The sequence below is a fragment of the Dipodomys merriami genome, unplaced genomic scaffold (assembly GCF_024711535.1).
Source record: "Dipodomys merriami isolate MVZ:Mamm:240054 unplaced genomic scaffold, mDipMer1.0.p SCAF_51, whole genome shotgun sequence".
Taxonomy (NCBI): domain Eukaryota; kingdom Metazoa; phylum Chordata; class Mammalia; order Rodentia; family Heteromyidae; genus Dipodomys; species Dipodomys merriami.
In genome coordinates this window covers 10,881,571-10,898,557 of record NW_027206080.1, presented here as the reverse complement: position 1 = coordinate 10,898,557, position 16,987 = coordinate 10,881,571, and the positions used below count along the sequence as shown (strand labels likewise).

Here is a 16,987-nt window from a genome sequence, read left to right as displayed (position 1 = left end):
ACCTAGGCTGGTCTCAAACTTGTGATCTTCCTGTCTCTGCCTCTGAAGTAGGGGATTAGAGCTATGCCTGGCTTTCTTTATGTTTGAATGTACCATGATTAGTCCTAAGAGCTAAGGGACTAACAGTAAATCGTTGTATGGAATCAGTTATGTGATGCAGAAACTGGCTGATACTAGTGGGTGCTCATGAAATGCCTGTGGAATGAATGAGAGATTCTGACCCAGTTTCTTTCGCCTGCTCTAGCGCACTCCATGCTGATACATCATCTCCATTTTTTCCCTTCACAATCTGTAATTTCTCTGTAACCAAACTATAATTAATGTTTATCACTGTACGAAGCAATCTTCGTACCCCCCTCTCCTTTCTTTCTTTCTTCCTTTTTTTTTTTTTTTTGCAGTGGGCAAAGTTGGAAATTTTTTCAGAACACACTGTGCCTCCCAAACACTTCCAATCTGATAACTGTGATCACCCAATCTGTGATGTTTGCCAGGTACTGTCTTAGTCATCTCGTCACACCTAGATCATTTCCTCCCAGAAAGCCAGTAAAATCTGCTGCCTGGGGGCTGCAGGCAGAGAAATGCATGGGGATTCTCCAGAATGTTCTTTGGTTTTGGTCAAAGGCAATCTCACTGAGTTTCCTAATCTAAACAAAGGCAAGAAAGAAGGAAGGAGGAAGAGAAGGAAAGAATTATACGAAAAGAAATGAGACGGTTGGTTATTCCTACTTTTAAGTCACATTTAATTTCTACTTTTAAAATACATAATGGCTATGTATGGTGGTGCATGCCAGTACTTGGGAAGCTGAGGCAGGAAAATTGAGAGTTCGAAGCCAGCCTGAGTGACAGAACAAGCCTCTCAATAACAACAACAAAAGAAAAGAGCAACTCAAATGCGAAATACTCAGCAAGGTCATTTTGTGGTTACTAATTCAGAGGGACAACCCTGAAGATCTGGGCCATGGGGCGGGGAGGGGGATCGCTGAGCATGCGCACAAGTGTGACTATAAACCCCATGGAGAAAGGAATGTAGCCCAGCACTTCAATTGATGTGAAAATTCACAGAACTGCCAGAATCATCAGCCAGTGGCCATTGCCATTATTGTTCTCAGACTTGTGAGCTGCAATAAAAAAGAATGATTGAACAGCGCAGGCAGCCAAGGGGGAGATCTTGGCAAGGCCTGATGCTTCGTTCTGGCATTTAATGAGAAACTCTGGTGGGGGGTGGGGGTGGGGGTGGGAGGAGAGCATGCTCCCTGTAATCCTGCAAGAACCCCCCCCCCCCCATGTTTCCAGCTTGCCAGATCAGGGCCTGCTTCTATGCCTTTGGTGTTATTCCACTCTTTCAGAGAGTTCTCTTGAACGTGAATAACATCTTCTTGTTTTAATGGATACCCACCTTTTATGAAGTGCTGGGATTAAATCAACTTTAAAAGAATCAGCCCGAAAGCGTGTAGTGCAGACAGCTGACACACACCAAGGGAAATACTCTTTAAGGTGGTGAGCCGAAAAGGCCATTTTACTGAATCAGGAGAGCTACTTTACTCAGCGGCAATGACCTATTTAGAACCATGACTCAGCCAGCCTCCCTTGAAAGCAAAAGAAAAAAAAAAGAAAAGAAAAAGCAAGCAAAAGAAAGGTTCTGAGGGGATGGGGGGGGCAATGGTGGGGGGAAGGGAGCGACTGCTCAGTCTCCTTATTATTTTAATTTGTTCTACCTCTGACTCAGTACAGCAAAACTGCCCAGGTGAGGTACTTCTTGTGTCTTATAAAATTCTTTCATCAACAAATATAATTAAAATATCCTTCTCCCAAGTCCTTCTTTTTTCTTTGTTTGTGGTGGTACTGTGGAGTTTAAGGATGTTCAGTTGCCAGGCCTGCTCAGATAGGGCCTGCACTGTCCTTGGACCATGTGCTTCCTATTCTAACTCCTAAGTAGCTGAGATTATAGGTATGAATCACCTCACTCAGCTTTTATTTTGAGATAGGATTTTGATAATTGTCTTGTCTTTGACTCCATCTCTGCTTCCTGTGTATCTATCTGGGTTTATAGGTATATGTCAGCATGCCCATGTCCCCTTCATTTTTTGACATAGATTTTCTTCTTTTATCTGGACTTTGTTCAGGTGGAACAAGTGCTCATGTTAGCTCTCCCAACCCCACCTTCTAGCTGTTTCCTCTTCCTTCTTGAAGTTCCTTCTACTGTCTTGTCAAATTCACTGTCCTGGAATAGGACTTCATGATGTCACTTCTGCCAGAACACTTTGTTTAAGGCCAGCTCAGGCAACTTTGGTCTCAAAAACAAGCAAACAAAAAATACAAACAGAAGGTCTAGGTATGTGGCTTAAGTAGCAGAGTTTTTGTCTAACAAGTATATGGCCCTAGGTTTAATCCCCTATAATGCAAAACAAACAAACAAACAAAAACCTAATTGGATCCCACCACTGCCACTGGTGTGGCTTAAATTTGCCAAGCCTCTCTTCCATGTCCTCTCTTTGTCAACATCAATCAAAACCAACTTTCTGGTTTCTAGGTAAAACACTAGGTTCTATCTATTCACTTATTCTAGCCTGTCATAGATGGGCAAGATGGTGAAAAAGTCAGGCATGGTGTCTGCCCACTTTATATTGACTTTTGGGTAGGAAGATAGGCAAATTAAAAATGTCCCAAACTAAAGATGACACATTGCAGAGGGGACTATTAGGAAAACAGGGTATATATAGAGGAGCAATCGAAGGTGAGGGTTGGGTAGGAGCAAAGAACAGAGCTCATTTGGAGTAGCAAGGAAAGAAAGTCCTCCTGTGTATAAGATACAATTAGGTTGAAGCCTGAAGAATGGGAGGAAAATAGATTCTGAGGAGAAGCCACAGATTGGCAGGAAGGACTGAGATAGTATGAGTACAGTGCTGTGAGGGGACTCAGAAATGTAGGACAGAGTGGGGGGGACATGCAAGGCCAGACCAAAAAGTCTGAGTAAGGAATTAAAATCATATTCCTAGAGCACTGAGAGTAGGGTTACCTGGTCAATATTCAGAAAACCCAGTTAACTTTGAGTTTCAGGCAAACGAGACATAAAGAAGATAAGGATTTCCTAAATATCATATTGGATTCTCATAGTAAGTATGCATGAAATATATTTATATTGAAAATGGATTCATAGCTTAGAGCTAAACTGAAACTAGAAATCTTGTCTTTTGTTTTGTTTTGCTTTTGTTGAGTCTGGTAACTCTAATGAGGAGGCCACTGAAAAGTTTTCAGTTGGCCAGTGATATGACTATAGGCCAAGTCTAGACCTGCTGTTGTTTTGTAAATAAAGTTTTATTGAAACAAGCCATAGCCATTTATTTCTATATCATCTGTGCTGGCTGTCCTGCCATAATGGCAGGGTTGAATTGCAACTAAGACTATTGACCTCACATGACCCGTTAAGGAATAGGTTTGCTGATTGGTAACTTAGACCACATTTTGCATAGCAAGGGTTAGGGCTTGGGTAATAGGGAGGGAAATGAGAGCACTGGATGGTGTTTTTTTGATCTATTTGAAAGCCATGTGTGGGATAGACAAAGTCTATCTTTTCCTTCTAATGGGAATTAGGTCCCTGAATCGTACAGTCTTTAAGCTCATGTTGGTTTCGGTAGTTGAGAACCTGGCTAATTAATGTTGATTTATCTCAGAAATATTTACCCAGGATGTTCTAAGCCCAAGGGGCTCTACTTGGCTCATGATTAAATATATATAGAAATGGATCTGTGCACACACACAGTATAAAGATACTGCTAAGTAGCACCTGGTGGCCTGGAAGAAATCATCTGTCATGTCAGTAAGAAGTTGGAGCAGGCTCTGCTTGTTGTATGCTCCTCCTGGCTGGGCTTCTACCATGCCTTCTTGTATTTCTATGACTTTTTTTTCTTTTAATTAAACTTACCATTATTTTCCTTTAGTAGTTGCACATCTATGCATGTCAGTTTGTGAGTACAATGCATCTAATCAACATCACCCCTAAACATTTCTTTCTATCTCTCAATTTACCTGGTTCCATTTTCACATGTGCAAAAATATTGACTATGATGACTGCATTCACCCACCCTTCTACTCTCCATTTCTATGGCTTCTACTTCCTCAGAAGAGCCCTGGCAGTTACTTAAAGAGGGCATAGCAAGAACAGTTACTCCTGTTCATATTATCCCTCCTAAGACACTCTCTCTTTCCCTACAGCTCCTCCGGTTGTGGAAGCAAAGGAACATCATTGCTTTCTCCAAGGGAGATTACTTCCAAACCAAATAGAAGGTGTTTTTGTTATGAAAGATTTTATTTGTACATAGAACCCCAAATTCTACGTGCAATTTTTTTTTTGGCATTCACTGAGATTCTTAAGTTTTGTCACTTTGGCAGAACTTATAGTCAAAGCACAAGGCAGCCATACATTCCTCATGTAATAAGCTTGTAAGGTAATATCATACAACAAAGTGCTAAAATGACTTATCATCATTTAAAGAGCCATCCAGGGTTGTTAAAAGTTATGGCTTTTTCTGGAGTCCTACTTGCTTTGAGTATTCTGGCTTTCTAGGATCTTTTATGAGCTAAGGCAGAATCATTGAACAACAGCCTAGAGATGTGTTACCTAACAAGTTAATTCCAATTACTATGGAAAATATTTACTCCTAGATGGTGATTTACCACTTGGACCTACTGTGCTACCCTCGAAGGAAGGGAGAGAAGTCAGCTGTTTGATCACCAGCCCTTGTGGCTCTGTGGTATTTCTAGTATGGATATATGGTATTATCCAACGTGGCTGCTGTTCTTCTTTCCTTACCCAGGGATTTCATAACAATAACAACCACAAGTATGGGAGATTAGGCTTGTGTGATAGAGTGATCCCTTTTACTTAGAGAGCTGAAGTTGTTTGAGAATACTGAATACCAGTTAGGTCAGTACAGGTGAACAGAAACAGATTCTGCCTGGCTAGTTGCTTTCATTCATAGCAAATTTGCATTTCAATCACATTCCACAAAGATCATCTGCTGTCTACAACAGCCTTTCTTGCCAATTTTGGATTTCTGTCAGAATCTAAATAGTCTTTTTGCTTTGTAATTAGGTACAGGCAGGTTTGGAACTCCAAATTAAAATTGGAGGTGTGTTTCCCCATAATCTAATCATCAGTTACACTGTTTTTAATACAAAAAGAGAGACAATGCTCACAAAAACAAAATAAAAAAACATGCTTTTCATCCATAGTTCTTTTTCCTTAATTTTGTACATTTAACAAGCCTGTTTAAATATCTTACTTCAGCCCCAAGCTGCAGATGAGGGAGAGAAAAAGCAGACAAATAAAGAAGAACATAGACTTTTTTTTCAAAGGGGCTTCAGAAAATCTGAAGGAAAAGGGTACAGCAACCAAGGACAGAGGCATTGTCTGAAATAAGATTGCTGTAGAAGCCTGCCGAAGGAAGATTCTGGTCTGTATCTGGTCCGAGAGGTTTCGTAAAAGGAAGGGTTATTTTTGCTTTTTTTTTTTTTAAGAACAGAAATCATGAAAAGGATCCACACATCCATTTGCATGAATTAACAAACCCAGAGAGCGTCTGAAATACATTTTCAGTGCTGACCTGAAATGAAGGTCACTGAAGTCCCCAGACATCAATGCTTACAGAGCAGAGTGACATATTAACAAACCTTTCCAGCCAGGGTTGAAAGATCCTCGCCTCCAATTATCTGCATCTCACCCATGGATTGATCATTCTGCAGAAAATGAGAAAGAAAGGGGGAAAAAAAAGGAAGAAAGAAAAGAAGACAGTATTTTATTGCTCAAGAAAACCTTTTAAGCACATTTTTCCCCTGGCCACTGGGGTAGTAACTAGAATGCACTTTATAAATACAGCACAGATAGCTAGCCCAGGCTCATGGTTGCCTATGGTTACTGGGAGCTGCTCTCCAGCACAGGGCCTGAGACAAAGCCCTTGGAAATCACTGGCTGGAGAAGAGACTGAGTGTGGAGGCTGGACTGAGGACAGATAAACTTAATCTTAAAGCACACCCTGGGACATGTCTGAACTGATCCCCAGACAGAAAGAACTGCAGAAGACAGTCACTCCTGCACCTCACTCAGGTGGAGAAGCTGAGGAGCCTTAGGTGTGGCTAGATAGAGTCCAGATAGAGTCCAGAAAGCAGAGACCTAGAGTCTGAGGCCAACCCCTGCTCTGAGGACAAGGGCAATTCGAACAGGCTGTAGATGAAGAAGGATTGTACTTAGCCCTAATGTCAGGAACAGTCAAGCCTTAGGACATTTCTGTCAACCCCGCTCCCCCAAGCTATTCTAAGACCTGTTTACTCAAATCCTCTCAGAACTTATGGTCAATCACTCACTTTCACAGAGTTTGTTAGAACAGTACATTATCCCGTTGGAATGAAGCATCAACAAACAAAACAAATGGTTGTGTAGTGGAGCTCACAATTGGAAGCCCATGGAGACAAAACAGGAAACAGACTGACAACTAGTCTTCTGCCTCGTGACAGACACAGGTTAAAGGAACTGAATCGGACAGACCCAGGCTGTCTGCTTCACGTCCACACACATAAGCATTCTGGGATGTCGCAATGCCTCTCTCTAAAAGATAAACTCAGGAACAAGTCTATATAGGGACCCTAAGTACCATGTACTGAATGAAACCCCAAGATCTTCAGCTACTGAGGGGGACATCTGGTCCTTCTGCCAGCTCAGCACTGTCCTCTCTTGTTCTGGCAAAGAGATCTTCCCTCTTTTTGGGAGAGTTTGGCAAGTCCAGAGCTTACCAATGCAGGCCAAGTAGCTATGCCTGAGGCTATAAGCCAGCCATTCAAGCCAATTCCCTCCGAATTTATCCTGGGTTGCTTTGAATATGATTCTGTCACTTGCAACTGAGAATTTCTATCAAGATATTTAATTCTCTTGTCAGGAAATTGCTCCTCTGGGAATAGAAAAGATAGCCACTTATATGACAGTCTGGAGACTTTCCTGATCAAAAGGGGAGAAAAATACCACCAAATACTCCCCCCCCCCCCCCCGCCAAATACTTCTTACTTCCATGGCTAAGGCATTTCTTTTCCTTATTAGTATACATTAGCTGTAGAGAGGGTCATTAGGACATTGTCTACACATGTACATAACACCATGATCAACCTCCCTCATTCTGGCTTTCCCTTATTCCATTACCCATCTCTAAAACCAATTTCAGTGGGATTCATTTCTCCATTTTCCTTTCTCTCTTGTTTGTGTGCTGGTACTAGGACTTGAATTCAGGGACTCTCACTTTTGTCTAGTCCTTTTTTTTTTTTTTTTTTTTTTTCTGAAGGCTAGTGTTCTACCATTGAGTCACACCTCAAATTCTGGCTCTTTGCTGCTTAATTGGAGATAAGCCTCTCACTGGTTTATCTGCTGAGCTTGCTTTGAACTGAGATTCTCCAGATCTCAGCTTCCTGAGCAAGTAGGAAGAGAGGGATGAGCCACCAGTGCCCAGGGTCATTGTTCTACCTTCATAAGAGTGACCATACTCATGCTCATTCACCCTTTCCAAAAACCTTCTCCATCCCACTGCTGCTCACTGCTTCCATTACAGCCTGTTTTCCTTTTTTGTGATTTAGGTGTTTTTTTTTTTCTGCCTGAATGACTCCAAGGACTCTTTTTTACTATGGTATTTCAGATGTGCATACATTATGTTTGCTCAGAACAACCCTCTTTAATGTTTCCTGTTCCCCAGCCTCTCAAATCCTCCATGATCAACAGCTAGTATTGAAGTTCCTTATACCATCTTTATATAGAATTGCATTGTATTTCAAAATTATTTGTCCTCTGTCTTTCTTTGAACATCTTCCCTTCCCCTCATTCTCTTACATAGTTTTATAATTAGAATCATATCCTATGTGTATGTATATGTATACATATATATATGTATACCTATAAATATATATATATGAATGTTATATACATATATGAATGTAGATATATATTCCTATATACATACAGATTTATGTATATAAGTATATGTGTGTATATATATATATATATATATATATATATATATATATACCCCTATATATGGGTATACATAGGTATACATACAGGTACATATAGGTATATGTATATAGGTATATACCTATACACACATACATACAACAGAGAAAGAGAGAGAAAGAAAGAGAGAGAGAGAGAGAGAGGCAAAGAAAGAGGCTTTGATGGCTCTACAATGTAGCTCATCCTGAAAGTGGCCCATTACTAGAAAAAAGGCAATAATCTTCTGATCTCAAAAGGAGAGACATCACAGGTTGTCCAGAGTTCACTGATCCTTAACTGTTCTGTATAAGCAAATGCCATCACGTTCACCAGCACCCTCAGCAGTACTTAAGAACTTGTCAAAAATGCTTAAGGAGAATATTTTCTTATCACTTCTAGAGGTGCTGAGATCAAGGACTTAGCAAGGGACAAATATCTTCATAGTAGACTCAAGTCTGTGGTTACTACCAGCAGGAAAATAAAAAGTTCAGATTCCCCAGGGGACTGGACTATGAAGAATCGGACACAACTACCAAACCACAAAGCTGATTGCAGCCAAGGAGATTTGCACTCTGCCAGATCAGTGTACATTTCATAATTCTACTATTATTGTCTCCGCTTTCTATTGAATGTTTATCTCCATTCCATTGGTCTTCTCTTCACTAAAAACAAAAATCCCCACACAATATCAGAAAGTTAAGTAATGTGCTCCAAGATATTGTGGCCAAGTCTTATTTATGAAGGTCATGCTTAGTCCAAGTTTCTAAACATGTTTTTAATATTAGATTTGTCCTTGCCCCATCTGGAACTTACATCTTCCAAGTCTGTAAATGGTCAATTATCCCAACACCACTTATTTAGTTGTTTATTGCTTTTCCATGATAGATTAAAATGTCATTTTTATCATATCCTTCATTTTCATATGTAAGGGTAGTTTTATTGCCTTCCAACATAACATGTCTATTCCCCGCTAATTAATGTAACATGTTCCATTAATGAATTTATCTGTTAGTAATTATAAATAAAAAACAACCAACTAACTTAACCTGTCTACTTCATTCAATTACTATTACTATTACTAATTACATACTATTACTAAATAATATTACTATGATTCCCATAGCTCTTTACAATATTTTAATATCTGGTAGGGTAGGATAAAGTGTCATTTTTTATTGTTGCTATCCTTTTTTAAAAAAATGCCAGCTAGGCCTGGTGGTGCATGCTTGTAATCCCAGCTCTGGGAAGGTGGGCGGCAAGAGAATTTTGAATATGAGACCATTTGGGCTACAGAGCAAGACACCCTCCCCCCTAAAAAAAAACAAACAAAAACTGTGTTGGTTACTGTGGTACATTTTCTTCTAGTCTGATGTGTGCTTTTGAAGACGAAATTCATCAGTACACGTGGAACATTTAGAGTGAAGGATGGCACATGGTTAGTGTTCTCTCTCTAAGTCACAGACTCAGTGATGTGGTTTAATCTTGAGTTCTCCCATGTTAGAGACTTGATCTCCAGGTTGTCCCTGTTGGGAGGTGGTGGAACCTTAAGAGGTGTAGGTCTCTTTAGGTCATTAAAGAGGAAAGTGAAAGCTCATCTTTTCCTCTTCTTTTCTTTTGCTTCCTGGCCACGAGGTAAGTGGTTTTGCTCTTCCATGCACTCCTGCCATGATGTGCTACTTTGTCATAGACTATAGCAAGTGAGGCACCAATCATGGAGATCTCCCAAACTGTGAGTTAAAATAAGCCTTTCTCTTTTGTAAGTTTATCATCTGAAGTATTCATTAGTGATGGGAAGCTAATTAAACCACTTAGTTCATATGATTAATTTGTAGTTCCTTCTCAGTATACTGGTATAAAGAGTTTAAGAAGTCCATAAAAATAAGGCTTTTTATTTTCCAGGCTTTTATTAAGGAGTCTATAACAATAAGCCTTTGGTCATCTACTGGGATGGAAAAGGGAATTCAGAAATGCAACTTTTCCATCCTTAGTATTTCAACCAACTTTGCTGCTTTCACTCTATTTGGCCCTCACTCTACCATCCAAGACGTTAAAGAACCTGGAGTCTCCACCACCCAAGCCTTTTCAGGTCTTAAATGGGTAAAATCCTTGCTATTGTCATTGATACTTTCCTTCACAGACATCAAGACCTTTACTTTCTCTGCTCTGCTGTGTAATATCCTTCTGTAACCAGTTTTCCTTTCAAACTGTGCTGGCATCTCTACCCACAAAGGTTTTATCCATCTCTTTTGTCCCTGTGGGTATATATTTGATTTCTTTATTCTTGTTTCAGCAGGGTTTGAGAACAAAACAGAGCCAATGGTAGATAAACAGTCCACAGTACTTAACCATAATCTATTTCTAATGGTTTTGATTTAATGATATCTTATATGGAACTATTCATGCACCTTCATAAGAAGACCGGAGTATAATCTTCTTTTCCCACCTTGGTGGATTTTTAAACCAAAGTTGTGTTATAATAAGTTGAGTGATTATTTCTCTTGTTTTTCTCTTTGCTCCAAAGAGCATAGAAATGGATGAATGGGTTTATCTGTTTTACTGAAGTTCAAAACAATTCTGAATGGGTATATTTAATCTGTTTTTAACAGATGAGGAAATTAAATAAGCATTCAAAACTTGATATATCTTCTGCTTGTATGTAGGGAAGCTGAAGCATTGGGGGATTAAGTCACTTGCTCAAGGTAATACACCTAATCAAATGGGGAGAATGGGATTGCATCTCAGGCAGTCAGGTCCCAGGGCACATGTATGCTAGCAACCTGGATCACTTCATCTGTGTGTTCACCTTCCTCATAACTCACCCCACAGACATGGTAAGAATGAGTTTCTAAATAAACATCATTATAGAAGGAAAAGGGTGCTTACATGTACAGAAAACCACCCAGAAAGTAAGACAACTTCAAGGAGGAAAACAGATCATTAAATCTTTAAATCAACCAGGCACTTGTGGCTCATACCTGTAATCCTAGCTACTCAGTAGGCTGAGATCTGAGGACCATGGTTCCAAACCAGTCCAGGCAGGGAAGTCTGTGAGACTCTTATCTCCAATGAACTACTCAGAAAACACTGTGACTCAAGTGGTAGAGTGCTAGCCTTGAGCAAAAAGAATCACAAGGGCAGCAACCAGGCCAAGAGTTCAAGCACAGGACTGGCAAAAAACCAAAACCAAAACCAAAAACCTGGGCATGGCCATGCATCCTTGTAATCCCTGCACTCAGGAGGCTGAAGCAGAAGGATGGGGAGTTTTCCACCAGCCTGGGTAAGGTGAGAGGAGTGAAAAAGGGAAGAAGGAAGTGGGAAGGAGGAGGGGGGGGAGAGAGAGAGAGAGAGAGAGAGAGAGAGAGAGAGAGAGAGAGAGAGAGAGAGAGAGAGAGAGAGAGAGAGAGAGGGAGAGAGAAAGGAGAGAAAGGAGGGTGAAGGAGAGAAAGGAGGGAGGGGAGGAGAAAGAGAGGAAAGATAAGAGAAAATAAGAGAAAAAGAAAAGAAGGAAAGGGGGAAAAGATAGATTTAAGAGGCACTGACGGGGGGGGAGGGTTGGGGGGGAGGATGGGAAGGGATGGGAAGGGGAAACAAAGGAGGAGGCTACAATGCTTGATAAGAAATGTACTCATTATCTTGCCCATGTAATTGTAAACTCTCTGTACAGTATTTTCACAATAAAAAAAAAGAACCTAAAAAAAAAAGAGGCATTGACCATGATAGAACCCATTCCATCATGGATTCACCTGTTCTACATTATTTGGGTACCCAGCCCCTCCTCCACATTCCTGTGAAAGAACGCATAGTCAGTGCATCTTTGAGAGCAGCATGGCAAAGGATCAAGCCTGGTTGCAACAGTGTGATATGGAAGAAACAGTATAATAGCCAAGCGAAATGAACACTTTTGTAGAAATGATGTTGACAGTGGATGTGCAGATTTGTTTAAGCAAAAACAAAATCACTGACATTTAGTGCAAGCAACCTTAGAAGAAATGTCTTAGAAGTTAGTGGTGTAGGTGGCCTGATCTTTAGGAACTGGTATAGCTCAGCCCAGCAGGTAAGGCAATTCCTTCCATGGAGAATTGGACTGCTTTGATAACATCAGAGGAAAACAAACTGAGGGAGAAGGACTCTCATGAATATCCTGTCCCTCTGAGGAACCAGAAGAGGAAAAAGAAAGAAAATAAACAAAAGAGTCACTCTCTAAATCATGTATTTCCAACGTCTGAGTGACTTGCTTCCAAAGCTGTATGTTTGAACGCATCCTCAATCTGATTCTTCTCTGCCTTTTCTGCCTGCATCAAGGCCTACCTTTGCTTTGTCCATCTTCCTCCTAATCCTTCCTCTGTACTATGTTCCAGCACTCAGTGAGGTCCCTGAAACTGTTGTCAGGGACAGAGAGGCAAAACATTCATTATAAGAAGTTCAAAGAACATTGCAAAGAACACTGATTTTTTTTTTAACTCACAACATTTCATGCCAAGCCAGATAGTAAAGATGCGTAAATTGATCCCAGTATCTCATTTTTCAAGCGTGGATGATGTAAGACATGACTCTTTATATGTATGCATGTGGGCGGGGCGCTAGTGTAAGGGCTTGAACTCAGGGTCTTATACTCTTTCTCAGTTTTCTTGTTCATGGCTGGCACTCTACCATTTGAATTATGCTTCTAGTCTAGCATTTGACTGGTTAAAGTCTTGACTTTTCTGCCTAGCTGGCTTCAAACCATTATCCTCTAGATCTCAGCTTCCCAAGTAACTAGGATTAAAGGTATGAGTCACTGGTACTGGTTAGGATATAGGCCTTAACTGGGTGCTTTAGTCCTTTAAGCTTACTGGGGTGAAATACAGTATGAAGACAATGCGCAGAGCTTCTGGGACATTTGTATCTGCCCGTTGCTTCAACGAGAACAGCTCTACTTGTCTGTCTGGATTCAAAAAAAGATACTGAATGGGCTGAGGAGAGATTCTGTTATTAAAGAAAAGTGTGAAAACCGTAATTTTGTTATTTGTTTTCTTTGTGTTGAATTCAGGGCCTCACACTCTTGCTTGGCTTTTTATCCTTAAGGCCAATGCTCTACCACTTGAGCTACAACTCTACTTCTGGGTTTTTGCTGGTTAAGTGGAGTCCCAGGGACTTTTCTGCCCAGATCTGCTTTGAGCCATGATCCTCCTATCTCAACTTCCTCAGTAGCTAGAATTACAGATGTGAGACACAAGTACCTGGTTGGAAACTATCATTTTAATGATTTTTTTTCCCCTCGAAGTTGTCTTACTTTCTGGGTGGTTTTCTGTACATTTAAGCACCTTCTTCCTTCTGTAATGATTTCTGTTTAGAAACTCATTTTTACCATGTCTGTGGGGTGAGTTATGAGGAAGGTGAACACATAGATGAAGTGATCCAGGTTGCTAGCATACATGTGCCCTGGGACCTGACTGCCTGAGATGCAATCTCATTCTCCTCATGTTATTAGGTGTATTACCTTGAGCAAGTGACTTAATCCCCCAATGCTTCAGTTTCCCTACCTACAAGCAGAAGATAATCCTACATCATATGATTATGGAAGGATTAAATGAATTAATATACTTGAAGCACTTAGAAAAGTGCTAATCAATAGTACCTAAAGTGAAAGCTGACTTCTTGCCATCTACCTGCAGCCTTCAGAAGCATGCACATTTGCTCTGTTTCCTAACATTCCTAACATTGGCTTTGTGACTTAACTCTTTGTTCATTCACTCAGCACATTGTGAATTCGTGTCAGTGCATGCTTTGTGGCTGGGGGTTTGTTGCAGTTGACTGTTGCCCAGGAAGCCTGTGGTTAAGAAGCACAGATATAATTCCAGTGCTGCTGTGTATAGTAGCTACTGTCTCGTTTGAAACAAGCTCGTTTGTGTGTTTCTTAGAGGTTTCTTGGTGACTCTTGCAGTTTCCATGCTGCAGAGACTGAAGCTTTAAAAGGGTCATTGGCTAGGTGGGATTTTCATCATTTTTTTCCACTGTATCCATTGTATCCATCAATATACAAGTCACCTGGAGATCATGCTCTCACCCATTTTTATACTCAGCAGCAACTTGCATGGGACCCATGTTGCTTATTCTACAGACCAACAGATGGTCAGTAGAGTGAAGTTGACCTTGAGATGCTCTACAAGATGGTGGTTATCGGCTAAGGATGTGGCTCAATGGTAGAGTGCTCACGCAGGAGCCCAGAGCTGATCCTTAGCATCACAACAAAAACAAACAAACAAATAAACAAAAGGTAAAAAAAAAGGATATGGCAGCAGAAAATCTGAGGTAGATCATGCTGATGGAAGGTCCTGTTCTTGATATTTTCCAGGGATCATTTAACATCCCCCAATTCATTTCTATAAATCTACCATTTTAGCTTGAGAATTTAAAACATTTACAACTCCTTATCAACTGAAAAATCTTAATTAAGATATCAGTAAACTGTACAGGAAAAGTCAATAGTCATAAATTTGAGATTTTTTTTTTTTTTTTTTTGGTCATGGATCTTGAACTCTGGGCCTGAGTGCTGTCCCTCAGCTCTTCAGCTCAAGGCTAGTGCTCTACCACTTGAGCCATAATGCCCCTTCAGGTTTTCTGGTGGTTAATTAGAAATAAGAGTCTCACAAACTTTCTTGCCCAGACTGACTTTGAACTGGGATCCTCAGATCTCAACCTCTCGAGTAGCTAGGATTACAGGCGTGAGCCACCAGCGCCCGGCTGCAATTTTTTTTTTTTTTTTTTTTTTTGCCAATTCTGAGGCTTGAATTCAGGGTCTGGGCACTGTCTCTGAGATTCATTTGCTCAAGGCTAGCACTCTACCACTTGAACCACAGCACCACTTTTGGCTTTTTCTGTTTATGTAATACTGAGGAATTGAACCCAGGGGCTTCATGCATGCTAGGCAAGCACTCTACCACTAAGCCACATTCCCAGCCCCAATTCTGAGAAATTTTATGAGATCCCCATTAGTGAGTGATCTCACCATTGCTGGTGAATATCTGGCTGCCTGAGGCCCAGGACTGCCAGGTACGTACCACGCTGGCTCATGGTTGCCTACGCCACATCTCATCATTTTTCTCTACATGGGGAATTCTCACTTTTTCTTCAAGACTCAGTGTAGGCGTCTTCTAGTCTAGGAAACTTTTCTGGAATCCTCTAGACTTCATCTGTTTCAGCATCCCAACCACTCTCCAGGCATATCTGAATGCTAACAAACCATGACTGACAATAACTGTGAATGCTGCAATTTCCAAGGGAATGAAACTTCTAGCACCACAGCCCATTTCCATTCTAATTGTGCCCCCGGTGGCTGGCACTTGGCAGAACTCAGTATCTGCCATGCCATCCTGAATCATCTGAGTACTCATAATTAGTATGGTTAAAAAACAATATTTTCCCCCAATCTGTGTTAAACATGAAGCGCTTGCAAGTGACACTTAATTTCTCTTGCTTTAATGTCTTTCTCAGGTTCCTGAAAAAAACTAATTGCTCAAAGCAGGGCGGAGGGGGAAAGAAAATCAAAATGGCAAGCACATATGAGAAAATATCTGTAAAGCTAAATTGAGTGACAGAAATGGAGCTGAGTACCTTGGGAGAAGGGAAGAGGAAAAATATAGAACTTTGGACATCTGATTGGTTCCCACCCAGTTCCATTTCCCTATTCTTTTTTTTTTTTTTTTTGTCAGTTGTGGGGCTTGAACTCTAGGCTTGGGTGCTGTCTGTCCCTGCACTCTTCAGCTCAAGGCGAGTGTCTATTGCTGTGAGCCACAGCACCACTTCTGGTTTTCTAGTGGTTTACTGGAGATAAGAGTCTCACAGCCTTTCCTGCCCAGGCTGGCTTTGAACCATGATCCTCAGATCTCAGCCTCCTGAGTAGCTAGGATTACAGGCGTGAGCCACCGGCATCCAGCTCCATTTCCCTATTCTTATGTCTGTGTCTATTATCTCATTATTTCAATTCCCAGTCTCTTCAAATATTAAAAAAAACTTGCATCAAAAATCCACGTAACTTCTAGGCACCTAAACACAAACTACTATTATTTTAATATCAGCAATTTCTTGAATAATATGTAAAGGATATATTTTGAAGCCTAGCTAGTAATCTTTCTTAACCAGGGGAAAATACATTAGGATAGACAATCCAGTTCATTTTAGACATCCGTTCTTGATTTTTGGTATTCCTAAATTTACAAACATGATGTGATTTTCTTTGAACACGAAATAGCTTTCTGTTCAGTGACAATGATTTATTGCTCTATTGTGATTGGTATTCTACCCCACCCAGATTCCAAGAGGGGTACTGGGTTAGCTAAGACTATCCCTATCCCACAGAGAAAGGCCCTTTTCTTTTGGAGGAATAAAGAGATGTTGGGTCAGAAGAAGGGACCACAGTGATGTGAAGAAGCTATCAGCTAATAGGAAGACTGCAGGACCACCAAGAAAAAGGGAAAAGGAGGACAGAATGAGCCTCTACTTCCATTTAGTTATCAAAGACTCCAGGGATTGGTGGAGAGGAAGCTCAGTTTAAAAACAGAGTTGGCCACTTTGCTTTACATGAACTTTGTTTGAAACCTTGAGGCCGGATATCCTTCTGTTTGCATCCTTGGTATGGGGCTTCTTGTTTTAATTGAAATTATGTTTTGAAATCACGGGTGGGATGAACAAGCCAAGCCTCATTTGTCAGGCCTATGTTCTAAAATGGGAAAACAAGGGCTGGAGGTGTGGCTCAGTTGGTAGAATGCTAGCAAATAAGCAAAAGCTTCAGGTACCAAGTTCAAGTCCCAGTCTCGGCCCAAAACTAGAAAAAAAAAAGGAAATAAAATGGGATGACTGTATGCCAGCACTGACTATTTTAAAGAAATATCTTAAACATCTTTTAAGAAATATCTTAAAAGATCAATTTCTACACATGCTTTTTCTCCCCTTAAATTACCTAAGGAAGATCTATAATCTTTACAA

At 40.6% G+C, this 16,987-nt stretch overlaps 1 protein-coding gene across 3 annotated transcripts in view; it reads right to left on the bottom strand.

The window, feature by feature from the left end:
* Positions 1-16,987, bottom strand: part of Prtfdc1 (phosphoribosyl transferase domain containing 1) — an 81,478-nt gene that overhangs the window by 11,473 nt on the left and 53,018 nt on the right. For 2 of the 3 annotated variants that reach the window (XM_069998306.1, XM_069998304.1), the window contains exon 4: positions 5,671-5,736. The exons of the other annotated variant lie outside the window; for it this stretch is intronic. In XM_069998306.1, the coding sequence (XP_069854407.1) occupies positions 5,671-5,736 (66 nt within the window). The remainder of the gene's footprint in view (positions 1-5,670; positions 5,737-16,987) is intronic. 3 annotated transcript variants of the gene reach the window in all.